The following is a 19,041-nucleotide window of genomic DNA, read 5'->3' on the forward strand; positions in this document are numbered from 1 at the left end:
ATTTCACAATATTACTATTTTTACTGTATTTTTGTTTAAATAAATGCAGACTTGGTGAGCAGGAAAGACTTCTTTCAAAAACATTAAAAATCTTCCTGACCCCAAACAGTGTATATTCACTAATATAACAATATAAATCTAGATATTTTTACTAAAACTTTTTAATATATTTAAAAATGCCATGGAGAATTTTTTTTTTTTAATTTTAAAAAAATGATAAATGGAATTTTAATATATTAAAAATCATTTTGGATCAAATTCATTTTGGTCATTTTGTGTTTAACCCATAATATTCCTTTAAATCACATGTTAGAAAATGTGACGAGATTAGGATAGAATATGCCACCGTACATTTACATTACGCCTCCACTGTCATTTTGCTTTTTATAGAAATAAAAACTATTTAACAAGCTGTAGAGTTGTACATAGTGCAGCAGGAATCAGAGTTCACTGATCACGTGACAAGATGACTGACAAGACCATGGCGGAGGATTCACTGCACAACTGAACCTAAGCATCTGACAAATGTCTTATCTTGTAGAATTCGCACTCAGCACCACTGCTCCCTATTCGCAGAGTACACGTGATTGCGAATTAGAAAGCGAAAGTAAAACGCGCACATTCAAACGCGATTTCAATACATTGCATTTTGAAAGCGGCTCCCTGATGCATGCAAATATCTCCCAATATGAAAGCTATCTTAGGATGGGCTGTGTAGTTGTAACCATCTCTCAGCTCTGGATCATGCTTGAGGAAATATTTGGTCTCTATTTGCACTTTGAATATTAAAAGAGTACTTTAATTATGGTTGCACTTATTGTTTGTCCTTAAGACTAAGAGAAAACTGTGTTTTTTATTCATACTGTTTTTATTTCTATGGCCAATTTGTGGAGTTCAGTTAGAAGGTCAAAAGTTGTTGAAGCTCATAATTCATCTACAGTAAGGTCTGAAGAGATTCATATGAAATCATATAGGAGAGAAGCCAGTCAGTTGAGTTTGTGACAAAAGCTTTTACAGTGCTTGAGTATTGTTGTCTTTTACTGCATTTGATAATTCAGACTCAGAAAGAAGAACTGAAATGACATTCATTACAAGATGATTAGTTCAAACATTTCACATGCACCTGCAGACTATTTTTCTAGTCATGTATTTCGTCATTGAGGATTTCTTAAGAATACTGAGTAACTCATCTTGTGACTCATCTTGTCTTGTGAGCTAATTGTCTCATCACACCCCTAATGACTAACTATTATAACATCAAAGTTTATATCATGCAAAGTGTTTATCTGTTCAAGTAGAGGATTTTCTGGGAAAACTCACTGGGATGAATTTAAAAATAACCAAAATTAGGTTCATATGGACACTCTTGTTTAGATTCTGAAAGTAATAACACGGATAATGTGAGAGTTATTGTCTTAAACCCTGGATGATAATGACCGAATGAACCTTATTCGGCTGCGCCGAAGGGAATCTTTGGCATTAGTTATTGTTGTTTAGGAGCATCAAAGGCTGGCTGATGAGTTTCATGTGGACAGAGTATGAGAGTTTGTGTGTGGTAATCACTGAACGTAGGAAATAAGACCGGTTTATTTCACACAGAACAGGTCATAAGAAGTTAAAGGGGTCATATGATGCTATTTTAAAAGTTATTTTGCTTTAATATTCAAAAAACACATTGTTTGTCACGTACTGTACATTATTGCAGGTCAAACATGCTGATTTCTACATCAATTGTGATTGGCCAAACACCTCAAGCAAATGTGTCGAAAATGTAACGCCCATTACCATAATCACAAGCTTCATCTTCCAAGGCTTTTAAAGCATTTGTAAACAGTTAATAATGTTGTTGAATGATCGATTAGAACCATCTGATTAACCTCGGTTTTGCTTTCGCATCCAAATACACAGCGTCTTTATGTCGACAACACTACAATTCACTGAAACCTCGTCTTCTTTCTTTGCGTATGCCTTTGGACGGGCCTTATGCTAATATTTCACTTTGCAACATGGATGTTTGAGACAGTAATATCTGGACATCGATTGAGGTGTTTTAGACAAGTCTGGTTAGAATAAATCCCTTTGTGAGAGACTATGAGCTTTGTAACTTTGCAGATCTTATACAAGCACAAACAAATACATGAACATTAAGAAGCATCATATGACTCCTTTAACTTTTCTTTACTATTGATTAAGCTATTCATTTTAAGCTGCCACATATGGTGTGAAGAGCTGGAGGGAGTCTGTGTGTAAGTGTGTTTATGAGAGAAGCTGTTCAGATCTTCACGAGGAGGTGTTGAACAGCAGGACGGGGGGCAGAAATCTCACCTCGGCTCGCACAAACACATGGAGTCGATCTCTGCCGGTCAGGTCCTGATGCCACAGGGCAAACGGAGCAGCAGCACCGGATGATTCACTGAGAGAGATGGAGATCCTGGAGTCTGTTCCTCTGATACGGGCCTCAGGGCACTTCCTCCAATCTCTCACTTTTGATTTGTCAGTACAGATACAGTGTCAGAGGTGCAGAGACTCATGCTGAGATACACTGCAAGGTTTGAGTATGCAAGCAGTAAAAATAAATGAGACATTGCATGTTTACCAAACTACCACTTTTGATGCATGCTGATTTATTATCTGCCCCAAAACATCACTTAAAATCAAGCAAAGTTTGATTGGTGGATTAACATGTCAGCTTGTCTGAACCGTCTGAATAGATGGTTCTTGTATGGAATATTGTTTCTGCCACTGGAAAAAAATAAAGGTAATTGCGACTTTTTATCTCACAATTCTGACTTTTTTCTTGCAATTGCGAGATTACATCAACACACAATTGCAACTTTTTTTCTCAGAATTGCGATTTTATACCATGCAATTCTGACTTTTTTTTTCTCAGAAGTGTGACTTTATACACCGATCAGGCATAACATTATAAGCACTGACAGGTGAAGTGAATAACACTGATTATCTCTTCATCACGGCACCTGTTAGTAGGTGGGATATATTAGGCAGCAAGTGAACATTTTGGCCTCAAAGTTGATGTGATAGAAGCAGGAAAAATGGGCGAGTGTAAGGATTTGAGCGAGTTTGACAAGGGCCAAATTGTGATGGCTAGACGACTGGGTCAGAGCATCTCCAAAACTGCAGCTCTTGTGGGGTGTTCCCGGTCTGCAGTGGTCAGTATCTATCAAAAGTGGTCCAAGGAAGGAACAGTGGTGAACCGGCGACAGGGTCATGGGCGGCCAAGGCTCATTGATGCACGTGGGGAGCGAAGGCTGGCCCGTGTGGTCCGATCCAACAGACGAGCTACTGTAGCTCAGATTGCTCAAGAAGTTAATGCTGGTTCTGATAGAAAGGTGTCAGAATACACAGTGCATCAGTTTGTTGCGTATGGGGCTGCATAGCCACAGAACAGTCAGGGTGCCCATGCTGACCCCTGTCCACCGCCGAAAGAGCCAACAGTGGACACGTGAGCATCAGAACTGGACCACGGAGCAATGGAAGAAGGTGGCCTGGTCTGATGAATCACGTTTTCTTTTACATCACGTGGATGGCCGGGTGCGTGTGGAAAAAAAAAAAAATTCTGACATTACTTCTCACAATTGTGAGTTTATATCTCACAATTCATGCATCAAAAAGGCACCAAAGCTTGCCATGATAATACTGAGAAAAACACAGTTTCACAATCCAGCAATCAACCTCCATTTGCTTGTACACACTGGGAGGTGCAGTGTTGAGAGTTCAGCCAAACTCAGTCTGTATAAACGGCTGCAAATAGATCCTGAATTCAGCATCATTACCTCGGTCCTAGGAGCTCATTTCCTCACAGCTGAAGTAATAACGCCGAATTGTGGCGGCCCCCTTATAAGCTCAACCGCTACTTCCCCAAACTGGCGAGTTATTGATCCTATTAAAGCCGTATCACATGAGGCTGGCACATATTATGTGCTGCTTTCATTAGGAGTGAGAGCCGACACGTGTTTCACCTTGTCCTCTTTGCCTCCTTACTGACCTCTACTGGAGAGTTTGGGTTATTACTTCCTGCTCATGTCTTTCCAGTGATTATAGTGTGATGGAGAAGGATAGTTTTAGCAGATGTTGAGAAGGTCTTCAGAGGAATTGGAGATGGAGTATCTTTTAGGAAGTCTGGTTGCGTGAGGATCTGTAAAAGACGTTTAGTGCCTCAAGATAACCTTCCTTTTTATAGCTTATATGAATACAGCATGTTCGACTGTTACCACAGATCTGATTCAAAGTGTTCAAGATGAGCATTTGTGTCTGTTTGTGTTTATATATCACTGTGTGTGTGAACCAAATGTTGTAATTACAGCTATATTGCTTCTCCCTGAGGGATTTACTGTACAACATACTCTCAATATATTCACAAAGATTGCACTGATGCAATATTGTGATTTTGATGTGCTTTTTATTTGACAATTTAGTTTCCTAAAGATTGTCATTAGACTAGATTCATGATTCTTCCTCATCTCATGACTTGTGATTATGAGAATATTCAGAGATGTTTTAATAGCGTCTCGCATTTAAACTTAAATAGCAAAAACAATGTTAGAGTTGATAAGTTTGATTCATTTTAGTGAGTCAGTTCAATCACATTCTGTTCAAATGAATCGATTCATTAATTTTGTGGCATGTTTCATATATATTTATATTTTTATATAAATTATCTTTCATATATTATTTAAAGTATTTTAGGTTTGTCAGTACATTCTATCTATCTATCTATCTATCGATCGATCGATCGATCTTCTATCTTTCTATCGTTCATTCTATCATTCGTTCTATCGTTCTGTCTATCGATCGTTCTGTCATTCGTTCTATAATTCGTTCTATCATTCTTTCTATCATTCGTTCTATCGTTCGTTCTATCTATCTATCTAGTGTTAGAGCTGATAACTTTGATTCATTTTAGTGAGTCAGTTCAAGCACATTCTGTTCAAATGAATCGATTCATTCATTTTGTGTCATGTTTCATATATATTTTTATATTTACATTTTTCATATTTTATTCGTATTTTAGGTCTGTCAGTACATTCTATTTATCTATCTATCTATCTATCTGTCTATCTGTCTGTCTGTCGTTCTATCTATGGATCATTCTATCGATCGTTCTATTGATTGTTCTTTCGTTCGTTCGTTTGTTCGTTCGTTCTGTCTATCGTTCTATCTGTCGTTCTATCTATCATTCTATCGTTCTGTCTATCCATCTATCTATCTATCTATCTATCTATCTATCTAGTGTTAGAGTTGATAAGTTTGATTCATTTTAGTGAGTCAGTTCAAGCACATTCTGTTCAAATGAATCGATTCATTAATTTTGTTGCATGTTTCATATATATTTATATTTTTATATTTTCATATATTATTTAAAGTATTTTAGGTCTGTCAGTACATTCTATCTATCTGTTCAAAAAATTTGATTCATTTACTTATATATTTTTATATTTTCTATCTATCTATCTATCTATCTATATATATATCTATATATATATATATATATCCAGTTTGCACAGTTCACACAAATCAGTTTGATAATACCAACATAAGCTGGTTAAAATATGAGAATAATCTTCAAGTTCACATCCTCATGTTTAAGTATCTGAGTTTGATCAGAACAATTGTCTTTTATAGAAATTGCCGCAAAAGCAGATGAATTTTTTTGAACGTTTCCGAGTTCAGAAGGTTCTGCAGAACCAGAATGATCCGGCTGATTACATGCTGGATTGGAGCTCACATTGGCGTCAGTGGCGTTGGTGTGGCATTGACCGGCCAACGCTATAAAACGGCCTCTGAGCAGATCTGGATGACAACCTCCTCTGTTCAATATTTCACTTCACAAAAGCGAACTTCCATCTGTGGACGTCACTTCAGTCTGAATACATGATTCACAGGCAGCTGATATTTCAGAGTAAAGAGGAGTATTGTCACATTTCTCTCTTTCTTCCGTGGCTTTTGTTGTCCGTACAGAAGATCTTGTGTCTTGGGAGAACGACTCAAATGTGAACGTGTCATGAGGTCTTTGACTTTGCTCCATGTCTTTTAAAGTCTGTGGATCTACCCACATGAGAAGAGAGCTAAAGTTGAGTTCCAGAAATAAAATTCCTTTTCATTTTGTCCATGGAGAAATTGATTATTTTAAATTACTTATACTGTATATAACAATATATTTGAAAATCCCAGTAGATCAGCAGTTTCTGAAATACTCAGACCAGCTCATATGGCATCAACAACCATGCCACGTTTAAAGTCACTTAAATCACATTTCTTCCCCATTCTGATGCTCAGTTTGAACTTCAGCAGATCGTCTTGATCATGTCTACATGCCTAAATGCATTGAGTTGCTGTCATGTGATTGGCTGATTAATTATTTTTATTTTTATTATTATTTTGAATGGGTCTTGCTTCATCCAGCATCTTTTATTTTTTCTCTAATCTCATTACAACGCATTGTAGTCTTTCTTGATTCGATGTGGCCAGCAGTAGGTGTCTTAGAAGGCAGCATCATTATCACTGTGTTTTAGAACAGAGTGATTTGTTGTTTTTCTTCTTCCTCTGTCTCTTGTTCTTCCTCTCATTTATATTCTTTCGCTCTTTATTTGCATGCATCTCAGATCTGCCGTTGGACCTCAGACTGAGTTAATACCTGTTTGTGATCTCCACCAGAGAGATGAGACTCATGCATTTTAATCACAGATGTGTGTTTGTGTGTGGATCTATTCTCTTTCCCCTGAAGCCAAAACCTGTACAAGAATTATATAGAAGGAAATACATGAGTGGGCATTCAGTGAAAGTGTGTGTTGTTCATTTATATTTGGTCTTGACAGGGGAATATCACAATATTAATTAGTTAATATCAGTGACATTTTAATTCAGCAGCAAATCTAATTATTAAAGTTAATACAACACCATATAGCCTGCAAGTTTTTCAACTCTAGCAGCTGCATTTTGTACTAATTGTAGCTTGTTTATTGAGGAAGCGGGACAACCAGCTATTAATGCATTACAGTAATCCAGTCTAGAGGTCATGAATGCATGAACTAACTTTTCTGCATCAGAAAAAGATAGCATGTTAGGTAGCTTAGCAATGTTTCTGAGGTGGAAGAAGGCTGCTTTTGTAACATGAGAAATATGATTTTCGAAGGACAAGTTGCTGTCCAATATAACACCCAGGTCTTTAACTGTCGAGGATGAAGTAACGGTACATCCTTCTAAATGCAGATTGTAGTCTAAGAGATTCTGTGTAGAGGTTTTTGGTCCAATAAGTAATACCTCACTCTTATCTGAATTCAACAGAAGAACATTTCAGGTCATGCAATATTTTATATCTTTAACGGCTCAATTACGTGACGGGACATTTTTTTGTCCAAAGCCCTTAATAATAATAAAAAACAAAGATATGACATATAAAGTATGTAAGGTAGTACAACTAGATCTCTTTTATTGAATCCAAAAGGTTTTAATTGTATTTTCCTACATATAAATGTATTTTAAAGATTTTGAAGTGTCAAAAAGTCATTCGGTTTAACCGTCCAAAGGCCACTACAGCCATTTCATTTGTGATTAAAATATCTTAAAATGTAATAAAAGTTTATATTTTATTCTGTCATGATTTTATAACCTAATATATCAACATAGTGCAAAATTAAGTGTAGAAGTCATTGCTTTGTTATGAGAAAGAATGTCCGGAAAAATGAATTTCATTGATGACATTCGGAGTAACCAATATAAAGGGTCCATTTTGGATCAAGTCATGCGGTCAGTATCATGTGACAGGATGTGACATAATTCAGACACCTGCAAAGGACCACATTGTCGTGAAGCAAAGTTACTAACTCTCTCCTAACTATTTGAAAAATTCATGTTTTCACTTGCTCATACTCATATCCCGAAACATCAGGTCATTCGGTACAACCGCTATAAAACATGGAAAATGTTGTAATATTTTAAAAACTTATAATATAAAATTTTTGATTGTCCTTTTGTTAGCTAGCTAGCTAGCAGCCTGTTAGCATTGTTTGAAAATATCGTCATTTGGTATAACCAAAAGTGTCATTCGGTAAAACCGAAATTTTGGTTAAACCGAATGACTTTTTTGGTGACAAATTTTGTCCATCTTGTAAAAAAAATGACAAAAGCAGTGTTAATTGATTTATAAAAACCACATAATCTCATTGATAACACTTAATAAAACTTCAAAATTAATTATATCATTTTACACTTTTGAAAACCTTATTCGTCAGTGACCCTAACACACTCTGCCAGCTTGGATAATTTGGAGATTTCTTCTGGCTGTTTTGAAATATATATAACTGAGTATCATCGGCATAGCAGTGGAAACTAATTCCATGTTTTCTTATAATATTACCAATTGGCAGCATATATATTGAAAACAACAGAGGGCCTAACACAGATCCTTGCAGCACTCCATAATTTACTGACATTATCTTAGATTTTTCCCTGTTTAAATAGACAAAATGGTGATGGTCTGATGGGTACGATCTAAATGCCTGTCCCTGAATACCAGTGTAATTTTGTAGTCGATCTAGTATATTTAATAAAATATAGATACAAGTTTTTTTTTTTTTTTTTCCCTCTGGAATCAAGTATTCAAGTAAACATTCAAACAAATGTGTAGAACACACAAAGTAATCAAATATAAAATAAAACCTGTGCTTTTGATATCTCTAGTCTCAATATCTTTTCTTAATCTATTTTTATTTGTGTTAAAGGGATTGTTTACCCAAAATGTGTTTGTTTGTTCGTACAATAAAAGTCACTGGGGTCCAATGATGTTTGGACCCCAATGGACTTCAAAACATCTTAATTTGTGAAAGTTTTATTTTTCTTAGCTAGATGAAAGAAAATAGTGGATAGTTTGAAGAAAAACAGTCAGAGAACATGAGAGTCCCACAGATAAGCAGTGCCACTGACACCAAGTTAAAAAGGTTGTTTTTGTTTACAAGCATATCATATGGATGAAGAAGGAAGTTATTGTTTATTCCAAAAGAAATGGACTGTGAAATGTTGTTTGCATTTCACTGCAGGTGTCCATAGATGGCAGTGTACATCACCATGAGAGCTGAAGGAGAAGTGTGTGTGTGTGTGTGTGTGTGTGTGTGTGTGTGTGTGTGTGTGTGTGTGTGTGTGTGTGTGTGTGTTTGTTTGTTTGTTTGTGTTAAAGGGATAATTTACCCAAAAAATGTTTGTTTGTTCATACAAAGTCACTGGGTACATAAAAGTACAGCTTCCCTTCACATTTCCCCTTAAATTATGTTCAAATATGTAGTGATATTGATATTAAATAACACTCTTGGTTCATTTAAATATTTTAGAGTTTAAGTACAGTATGTTCTCCATTAATACAACCTCAAAAATGTATTTGGACACTTAAGTCGCACTTATTTTGGTTTATTTATTTACTTGTGCATTCATTTATTTTTTTATGTGTTTTTAGTTTTAATTATTTTAGACAAACTAGTTATTTTAAACAAAATGAAAATGAGAAATGTTAGCTTGGCAACTAGCTGAATAAATTAAGTGTACGTTTTTATATCTTTTTTTTTTTTTTCATTTTAGTCTGAGAAGCAGACGACTTCAGCGAGATTTGCTTTCCTTTTCCTTTTTAATCTCATTATTTTCTAAGAGAAACTGTTGACATTTTTAATTGATTGAAAAATGATTATCAGATTTGAGCCAGGAGGGATTTGCAAGGTCATCCGAAAATAAAGATGTTTCACAGGTGGAGCATGTTATTATATTTAGATAAAAGATTATGAAGACAGTTTTTCTCATTGTATCATTATTGTTGTGCATGAAGAACGTAAATAGAGTCAGTTATGATTTCAAATTGTCTTTAACACCTTCACTTGTATCATCACTTCATGAGTTGAGGACATCTAGCTCTGATTTATGGCTGTCTTTACACACGTCGCCGTTTCATTTGTCATCTCTGAGCGCTGTGTTTGCTTCCTGGAGGTCAAAGTCATGCAGGTGGAGAGCTCCGATGAATCTCTATAACAGTGGTGAAGCCTGATGGATGTCTCCGGTAGATTTAAGGGCTCCCGCCGCCAGCGGCTGCTTTTTACTCCATGACTTTATTTGGTCCGATCTTACACGGGCCGCCGGGGTCTTTGATCTCAGCAGGGTTTTCCATGATAAACAGAGGAACGTACTTAAACCTACAAGCTTTATGGGGGTCGAGCAGGATTTGTCTTTTATATGCTCAACGAAGAGGAATTTGCCCCTTTAGGATTGCATGACCTTCAGCGCTCTTTTTGTCAGATGTGAAGAGCATTGTCTTTCATCTCAAACCTGAGGCTGATATTTTTACACATATTTTGGTCCAAACCGCTTGTTTGCGTAACTGACGTTAGTTCAACCTTGACTACTAGTGAATTAACGTGGTTCATACGCTACCATTCAAAAAATTTTTACTTTCTATTCATCAAAGAATCCTGAAAAAAAATGTATCACGGTTTCTACAAAAAATATGAAGCAGCACAACTGTTTTCAACATTGATATTAATAAGAAATGCATTTTGAGCAGCAAATCACCATATTAGAATGATTTCTGAAGGATCATGTGACACTGAAGACTGAAGTAATGATGCTGAAAATTACTTTTTAAAATATATTCACATAGAAAACAGTTATTTTAAAGGGGTGGTTGATTATGATTTCACTTTTTTAACTTTAGTTAGTGTGTAATGTTGCTGTTTGAGCATAAACAACATCTGCAAAGTTACGACGCTCAAAGTTCAATGCAAAGGGAGATATTTTCTTTTAAAGAAATCGCTTTTTAAGGACTACAGCAAATGACTGGTAGGGACTACAACGAGCTTCTTCCCGGGTTGGTGACATCATTTACCCTGAAATTTACATAAACCCCGCCCCTGAGAACACACAACAAAGGGGGTGAGGCCATGTTGGGCTGCTTTAGAGAAGAGGAAGAGTTGTTGTAGTAGAGTGTTGTTGACATGCCGTCATTTTACACCGGACTGCTTCACAAACGAGGGTCAATTCAACACTGGATTTGCACAAAAGATTAACATGACGGCACATGCTAGTGGATGAGTTTAATCAACTCCACAGCAACTACATAAATGTATCCACTAACCATTCAGAAACATCCAGTTTCATTCTAAAAGTTGTAACTTCTTCCTGAGTCTCTCCATCAGTGTCGACTCCGGTTTGAACAATGTAAGTCTGAACACCGTTACTGACAATCCTCATTTTGGCTGCGTGAGATTCTCGCAACCGAAGCGCGATCTGTTAAATCTCCGCCCTTTTCTGGAAAGGGGGCCGGGAGCAGCAACTCATTTGCATTTAAAGGGACATACACAAAAACGGCGTGTTTTTGCTGAAACCCAAATTTGACAAGCTATAATAAATGATCTGTGGGGTATTTTGAGCCAAAACTTCAGACACATTCTGAGCAGAAGAGACTTCCTTCAGAAACATTTAAAAATCTTGCCTACCCCAACCTTTTGAACAGTAGTGTACTTTTCCAACCTCTCACCACCTGTCAGCTGACTTCATTCTGGTATGTAAGCTTTTAATGATCCAGTCAATTACCAATGGATAAAATTAAGTCAGAGTATACTTTTTTTTTTTTTTTCATTTATCATCCTGCTTCACTTGAAATGTCACATTATTCAAGTAAAATTGCTTGGGAAACCCACTCCATGTCTTTAAAGAGACCATGAAGCTCTTGTAGATTTTTTTTTATACTGTGTGCAAGCATGAGTAGATGGAGAAGCAGATTTGGTGAGAGAAACACACACAGTATCACACAGAGATCTCACACCCATCTCCTAAGAGTTAAATTGCGCTGGTTTCCTGCTGTAGTTTACATTCCCAGAGCTGTAGAGATTGTTGCTGCAGCTGGCATGGGCAGCCCAAGTCACATAAGTCAGACGCTGGCGCTCCGTTCTGTAAGATCTGTCTCAGAAGTCCCTTCTTTATCTCAGATTGATTACATATTTTTCTTTCTTTCTGCTCTAAAGGACCCGTTAGAAAGCCCAAGTATGTGGAGAGTCCTCGTCTTCCTGGAGATGCGGTCATGTCGTCGCTGAGGAAGGTGCCGGACGGTACGACCGGTGAGTGACGACACATGCTGTTATGCTCTTATTCTTTTCAGATGTGTGTATTTGAGCCTGCTGTCCAGAATTAAGTTTTTCAGTTTGTTTTTATAAATTCAGAGTAGAAAATTGTTGATGACGTCAGGGTTCCCACAGTCACAGACGACCTGGAAATAGTCATGAAAATTCATTGAAAAATGGAAATCTCTGTAGTGAATTTACATGTTTCTAGTTATGTACAGATCTAAAATGTTCCATTGGTTACAATTATAACATATAATCCTCCGATGTGATCCGGGACACCATTATAATAAACCATCCACTTGTTTCCGACGCTCGGATTCTTCTGAAGTCTATACAGATACGCAAATGAGCTGTTTAAACTGGACGTGTCAAAGCGAATGTTCTTTCACTCTTCCATTTGTCCTGTTGTCGACAGACTCAAGCGTGTGGAGTTCGTCAGAAACTGAACATACATCTGTATACTGTATCAGTGTAGACAGCATCAGTGATTATAATGGTTTATATTTGCTTTTGACGCGACGCTCACATCAGTGTAGGTAAATGTCAGTCGTTAAGTGACTGAACACCAGTGGGCGGAGCCTATGGTGCAGTGATGTATAACTTTGTCAATGTCTTGTTCTGGAGGCGATTCATATGCACATGTACTTCCCCATGTGACATCACAGGTCACCCAAAATCAAAATAAGACATTTTTGGAGCTTGATTAAATAAATGCCTTGTTTATAATGAGGAGAATGTTTTAAGCTATAAAACGTGAAGAATGTTTTAATGGTACAAAGACCTCTTATATGTCAAAAGATCAAGGCAAATGTGATTTCTCATGTCAGGATTTTCACCTTTAAGATGTTTTCTGTGGAAATTTCATGTTTGTATCTGTGTTTATATGTTTAATTATGCATGTAATCAAAGCAGCATGCATCATTATATATGCCTCATGCATTTTGATTTTAGATAATTGCATGTGTGTATGTGCAGTATAAGCACACAATATATATAACAATATATGTGCACGCAGTGTGTGTATGTATGCATGTGTGTTGTCAGCAGCATGTAGTGCAGTTTCGTTGCTATGCTTTAATAGAGTTGGCAGTGTTGTCTGTGTGTGTATCTTTAGCTTCATATCACTGCACACAGGATTGTGTTGGTCAGAGGAGCATGTGAGACATCAGAGCTTTCCAAACAACTGTGTGCAGCAGGGTGGCGCCAGTCGAATGCCAGCTGTCTGTGGCACACCACTGTATCGCACTGGTCACATGATGTCATCAGAAGGTGTTCGCACTGCAGGGCGCTCAGAGATGGATGACTAGGCAGTAGTGACAGCTGATGTTATTGTCAAATAGTGTTTAAAATAGGATTCCTTTGACAGTGGTGCTGTAGATTCACATTGATGTCTCACAACATAAAGTTTAAAGGCACAATATGTAATTTTTCACCACTAGAGGTCGCTTATTCAAAACAAAGGCATAGCTTGATGACGCCTTGATTTCATGGAATCATGGGGGTTGTTGTTTTCACGTCTACAGCCGGTGAAAAAGAATCCGACGAGACACGGGCAGAAATCATGTTCTGCACGACACACGGCTCGAGACCAGCCGAACATTTTTAAATGCCGCAGTTGCCGCTTCTTCCGGTCAAGCGTATGTGGGGTAACGCAGCGTTGTTTATCAAATTAGATACATTTGTGTGTTGAAAGAAATCAAGATAACAAGATTTAAACAATAAGACTTGCTGTGTTGAGCTATATAACATGATTAGTTTTCTGTCGATTAATGTATCCAAACAGTTGCTCACCTGTCTAATAAAACACATAATATATTAAAGTGTTTTTGGTGTTTCCATGGTTTCTCCAAAATAAAACCGGAAATCAAGGGTAACGCAGGTATGGCATCACTGATGGGCGACGCACGGACATGGTCCGTATCCTGGATAAAATTACTTACATTCTTGGAAACATTTGGGATAATGTAAGTACACAAGTCAACAAAATATATGACACTGTTCTAGTGGTTTTTGGATATTTTAATCCATAAATCTTACATATTGTGCCTTTAATTTAGTGAGCATCTACATCTAGTTAAAAAATTTGATTATTTTGCATTTTAAATAAATTTTGAGGAAAAAAGGTTTTTTGTTTAAGTCGGAGATCAAAAAGAAGAATTGGGGTTAATGTTACTTTTACTTTACACTGGAAATAGTAGATAAAATCAAGCTAATTTTGCATAATTTTATGGCCCTATAAAATCAGTTTTTATTTTTTCTGTGTTTTCCTTTTATGTTTCTGGATTCTACCCAATTTTATTATTAAAAATGGTGGTAATCAAATGAATGCATACAAATTTAAACTTTCTATTCTTTTAAAATGTAATCAAATGAAAAAGGAAAGAAACGTGCTGCACAACAGAGGTTTACTGTTGAAATTAAAATATAGATGAAAAATTGTGATATTCCTTAAAAATAAACTGCATTGTTATTATTCTGATTATTACTTTGATAAGTACATTCTGCTGTATAGTAGTAATATATTTCTCTCATAATGTCTTCAAGTTAAACCAAACTTTTGTTTTGTCAGGTTGTAGTGAAGAACTTTGAGTTTCTGTGTGTGTCTGACGATTTTTTTTGATTTACTCATCCAAAATTTTGCCAAATTTCCTGATTCCATCCACGTTTTCTGCATTGTGGAAATCATAGGGCCCTACATACTACATATTTTTTCTCTGAAAAATATTCTGAACATGCTCTTTGTCTTTGTGTTGGCTAGTATTTGCAACTGAAATGCTTTAGAGTTATAGAGGTTGTTGAAGTAGGACCAATATAACTGGCCCTGGTTTTTTTTTTTGCTGGTTTATTTACTGCATATCTGTCATACCTCAATGACACACCCCAGTTAGCTCAGCTTTACCTCCACACACACATATAAGGGTCAACACTGTTTACATGGGGGTCTGTCACATGTTATTTTAACCCTGAGAGAGTTTATATATAGCATCTCCAGACCTTCCCCCAGGCTCCAGTTTAACATCGTCTTCAAGTCATGCTGGAATGAACATATTCATGAGATGAGTACTCCAAAAAAAAAAAAAAAAAAAGATATATATTTTGGCACAAATTTTGATTAAAAAAAGTTGTCTTAGTTTTTAAGACAACTTGAATGCACATAAAGTCATAATGATGATTTCCGAACTCATAAATAGAAATTTCACAGGAGCAATATAAAGGCATCATAATGTCTTCGGTGGATCTACAGCCTGCAGGTCTCCGGCTACATAAGCGGATACGACTGCCTCTTCCACCACAGAGAACAGCGGGACGTAAAACAGCTCTCGGCATTCCCAAGACTTCCCAACCTTCCTGGGAATGTGAAGGCTCTGTCTGTAAATACCTGTTCTCACGCCTCATCTCCGAAGCATTCAGTAAAACTCTAGTTGAAGGAAGAAAGCAAACAGTGCCATGTGGAATTAGTCAGCGTGCTTCTCTAATAGCGTTAATAATGCATAATTAGCCCCAGTGTGTGTGTACTTTATAATGATGGTTAATTACTCTGTCCTGCTGCCAGACTTTCAGCTTTTTGACTGAAAGTTTAGTAGGCGTTTATTTATTAACACGCACTTGTTTCCTCGTCACCTGAAGTCAGAGCGCTCCAAAACGCTTTAGCAAAAGTTGAGTCGGAAAAATGCCGCCAAGAGCAGATCTGATGTGGTTGATGGTTTTTGTGTGATGGTGGAATTGTTCATTCATTTTTTTAATTTCCAATGATATAAATTTTTTCCAGAAATCAAGTTTTTTGTTTCTGGTAACAGCTGTTTGCGTTGATAAACTTAAAAGTTATGGTACTGAAATATTTTCTTCCACTATCATATATCAATTATTGGTAGATATTATAGATAAGTTTTCTCTGTTTATTAGGAATTGGTCGATATTGAATATATAGGGCCCTATTTTAATGATCTAAACACATGATCTGATGCGCAGGTGCACTTAGGGTGTGTCCAAATCTACTTTTGCTAGTTTAAAAATGGTCGGCGCATGGTCCAAAAGGATTGTACCTATTCTCTTAATGAGTCATGGGTGTGTTTTAGGCGTAACATGCAATAAACCAATCAGAGTCTCATCTCCCATTCCCTTTAAAAGCCAGGTGCGCTTGATCCATGGAGGATTTGCTATTTACATGGCAGAATATAGACACCCTCAACCTGACGAGTCAGTTTAAATACATGTGTGTATTGCCACGATTGGTCAAATAATTAGCAAATTTCATTCGTCATTACTGCAAATAGGTAATTCTGATACATGCAATGACTATCCATTATGACATGTAGGCATTTTTACCTTTATGCACACAATAATAATCTTTTACATTGTAATCCTTTTATTTTTAATATTTGGCATGTTTGTGTGCTGCTGCGCGTCCCTGTGTGTGTAACAAGCAGAGTGTACGTGCGTTGTGCATGCGCATATTGCTAACACACCCTTTAAATAACAAAAAAATACTGCACCATTGACTTTAGAGCAGGTTTTTGTTGGTCAGTGGTGCAGTCGTTTTCAGTTGCCTCAAAATAGCAACACGCCAACAATGCACCTGAACCATAGACTGTAAAAAAAAAAAAAAATGGACGTAGTGTCCTTGACGTCACCCGTAGTTTTCTGAAGAGCATTTTTGAAGCGAAAAAGCAGCCACTGCCATCTTGGCAGTGCGTTATTGCGTGTCACTCCCGGATAACTGAAAATGGGCAAAGAGGCGGGACGTGGTTGGAACTGAGGTGCCTGGTTGCTGAAACCACACCCGCCTAGCTCGACGTGATCATGTTATTAGGCTAAGGAGCTATCTGTCTATCTTAGATACTATCTAAAATATTAATAAAAATAACAAGTTATATCATTAGAAATTTCTAAGGTTTACTGTCTATCTCCGGTGTGTGTTTACGATATAGATGCTCCAGCAATAGTAATATTGTAATTTGTGTCAGTTTTGCAGATGACAACACGAAAAATCAAAACGGGACTCCATACCTTTATAATGAAATAGCGATCGCGAGATGAATCCAATCCGTCGACTCTTGGGTAAAATGTCCATGCTAGCTTCCATTGAAAAACAAACAACACTTTTTGTCCACAAAAGCGTTAAATCCATGAAATATTGATGTATTGTCCATTGTTTGCATCATATTTCTTCTGAACGATTTACTCTTCATTATCGTTATTCAAGAAATTATGCAACCTGAGCAGCGTTTATGTTGTGAAACTGTATACGATCGTATACATTGGACTCTAACAAACAAATGAGCCCGCGTCCAAAATAGTGTAGCAGTTTTAGTTATAATATCCAAGCAGTGCTGTCGGAGTTTGTGGAGTCTTGAGAGGAATATTCTCCAGCCATTGTCATTGTAGTAAATCTCACGAACAAAACTTTTAGCCAATGCCAACACGATTCAACAATGGATGTCCTATTTCTTCCGCATGTGTGCACATGTACACAGACGCACATCTGTCCTGACCATAAGCACAGCAAGCCATATTATTTGATAATTATATGAAATAATCCCAAAAAATCACAAACACGGCAGAGATGCCAAGTTCAGCAGCTGGAATAAAGTGACGGCTCAAAGACAGCAGCGCAATCTACCTGTCACTCAAGTGACCACGCCCTTAATTATGCAGAACTTTAAGGCTTAATATAATTTAAACTGATAAGTTATAAAAAAAATTCACTTCCCTCAGAGTTGTCATGAAGGGCAAAATTAGCAGTATAGACCAAAACCACAATTTGTTCTAGGCTGTAAACATGTAAAGTTGGGCATTTTAACATGGGATTCAATGAGATTCTGCTCTCTTTTGGAGCCTGTCCGTAGCGGCCAGTCGATGAATTGCAGTTTAAGTCACTTCAAGAGAAACTGGGGGAGGTTGCCGTTTGGCCTGAACACGCCCATGGGTAAACAGATGGGCGCGAGTGCATTTGCTATTTAAACAACGTGGGCGCTGGACGTGAAAATGATAACTGCGTCGGGCTGAAACTAGCAAAAAACACTTGCGTCGCACTTGGCGTCGCATTGCGCTGGGTGTATGGTAGGGCCCATAATGTTTGTATACATATAAATTGTTTTCATTTACAAAGTGACATCGTCAACTACTGGCCTGGCATGCATAATACAGAATTTTGCTGAGAATGCAACATGTTCTTGCATTGCGTAATACAGATTCTGCAACCCATCAACACAAAATGAGCTTTCTTAGCTAGAAGCACCTGTGTTCACTGGCTAGATCCAGTCTTGAGACCAAGATCACAAGCAAAACTCCAATTTTCTGATTTTTGATGACTGTACAGAAGGTCTTTGAAGGCACTTTTTAGCATTCTTGCTGAATCTGTACTGTTTCTCTCCTCTCGTTCTGCATGTTTTCTGTAGGTTGTGAACTTCCTCCTGTAAAGCGGAGAGGTCTGCATTCATCATGTGTTCATTAAGCTCTTGCAGTGTGTGTGTGTTTGTGTTTGTGTGTGTCTGCTTTCACACACACATTCTGTAGAGTCGGTCTCTGTAAACACTCCGGCAGATCTCACACACACTCCTGCTTCCTCTGTATCGTCCTGTTCAGCTTTAATGGCCTGTAAATCTCATGAGGGTGAGGATGTTGTTTTGGTTTTTGCCCTTCGGTCGTGACATTATTCAAAGTTATTTCAGAGAGTCATTTTATGTATATCCAGGGGGTAACTGGAGATGGAGAATATTTACCATGCATAAATGTTTCCCCTGCGTTATTTTTTTAGATTTTTGTTCCTGTGACACTGATATTACTGTTTTTCCTTATTTATGATCGACAGTGCAAGTTATTCTGTCATTTTCCAGATGAGCAGGTCTCTGTCTAACTGAAACTGCACTTGTGATAAAAACATGAAGGTGCATCATGCTTTTATTCCTTAACTTTATTTAGGTGC

At 37.2% G+C, this 19,041-nt stretch overlaps 1 protein-coding gene across 4 annotated transcripts in view; it reads left to right on the forward strand.

The window, feature by feature from the left end:
* The window catches only part of tanc1b (tetratricopeptide repeat, ankyrin repeat and coiled-coil containing 1b), a 179,428-nt gene that overhangs the window by 56,968 nt on the left and 103,419 nt on the right, over nt 1-19,041 (forward strand). For all 4 annotated transcript variants that reach the window (XR_007931526.1, XM_051904757.1, XM_051904758.1 and 1 more), the window contains exon 4: nt 12,018-12,110. Coding sequence is in view for 3 of the 4 variants with exons in the window: in XM_051904757.1 (XP_051760717.1) it covers nt 12,018-12,110 (93 nt within the window). In the remaining variant the exon portion in view is untranslated. The remainder of the gene's footprint in view (nt 1-12,017; nt 12,111-19,041) is intronic.

Source organism: Ctenopharyngodon idella, chromosome 9 (assembly GCF_019924925.1).
Source record: "Ctenopharyngodon idella isolate HZGC_01 chromosome 9, HZGC01, whole genome shotgun sequence".
Taxonomy (NCBI): domain Eukaryota; kingdom Metazoa; phylum Chordata; class Actinopteri; order Cypriniformes; family Xenocyprididae; genus Ctenopharyngodon; species Ctenopharyngodon idella.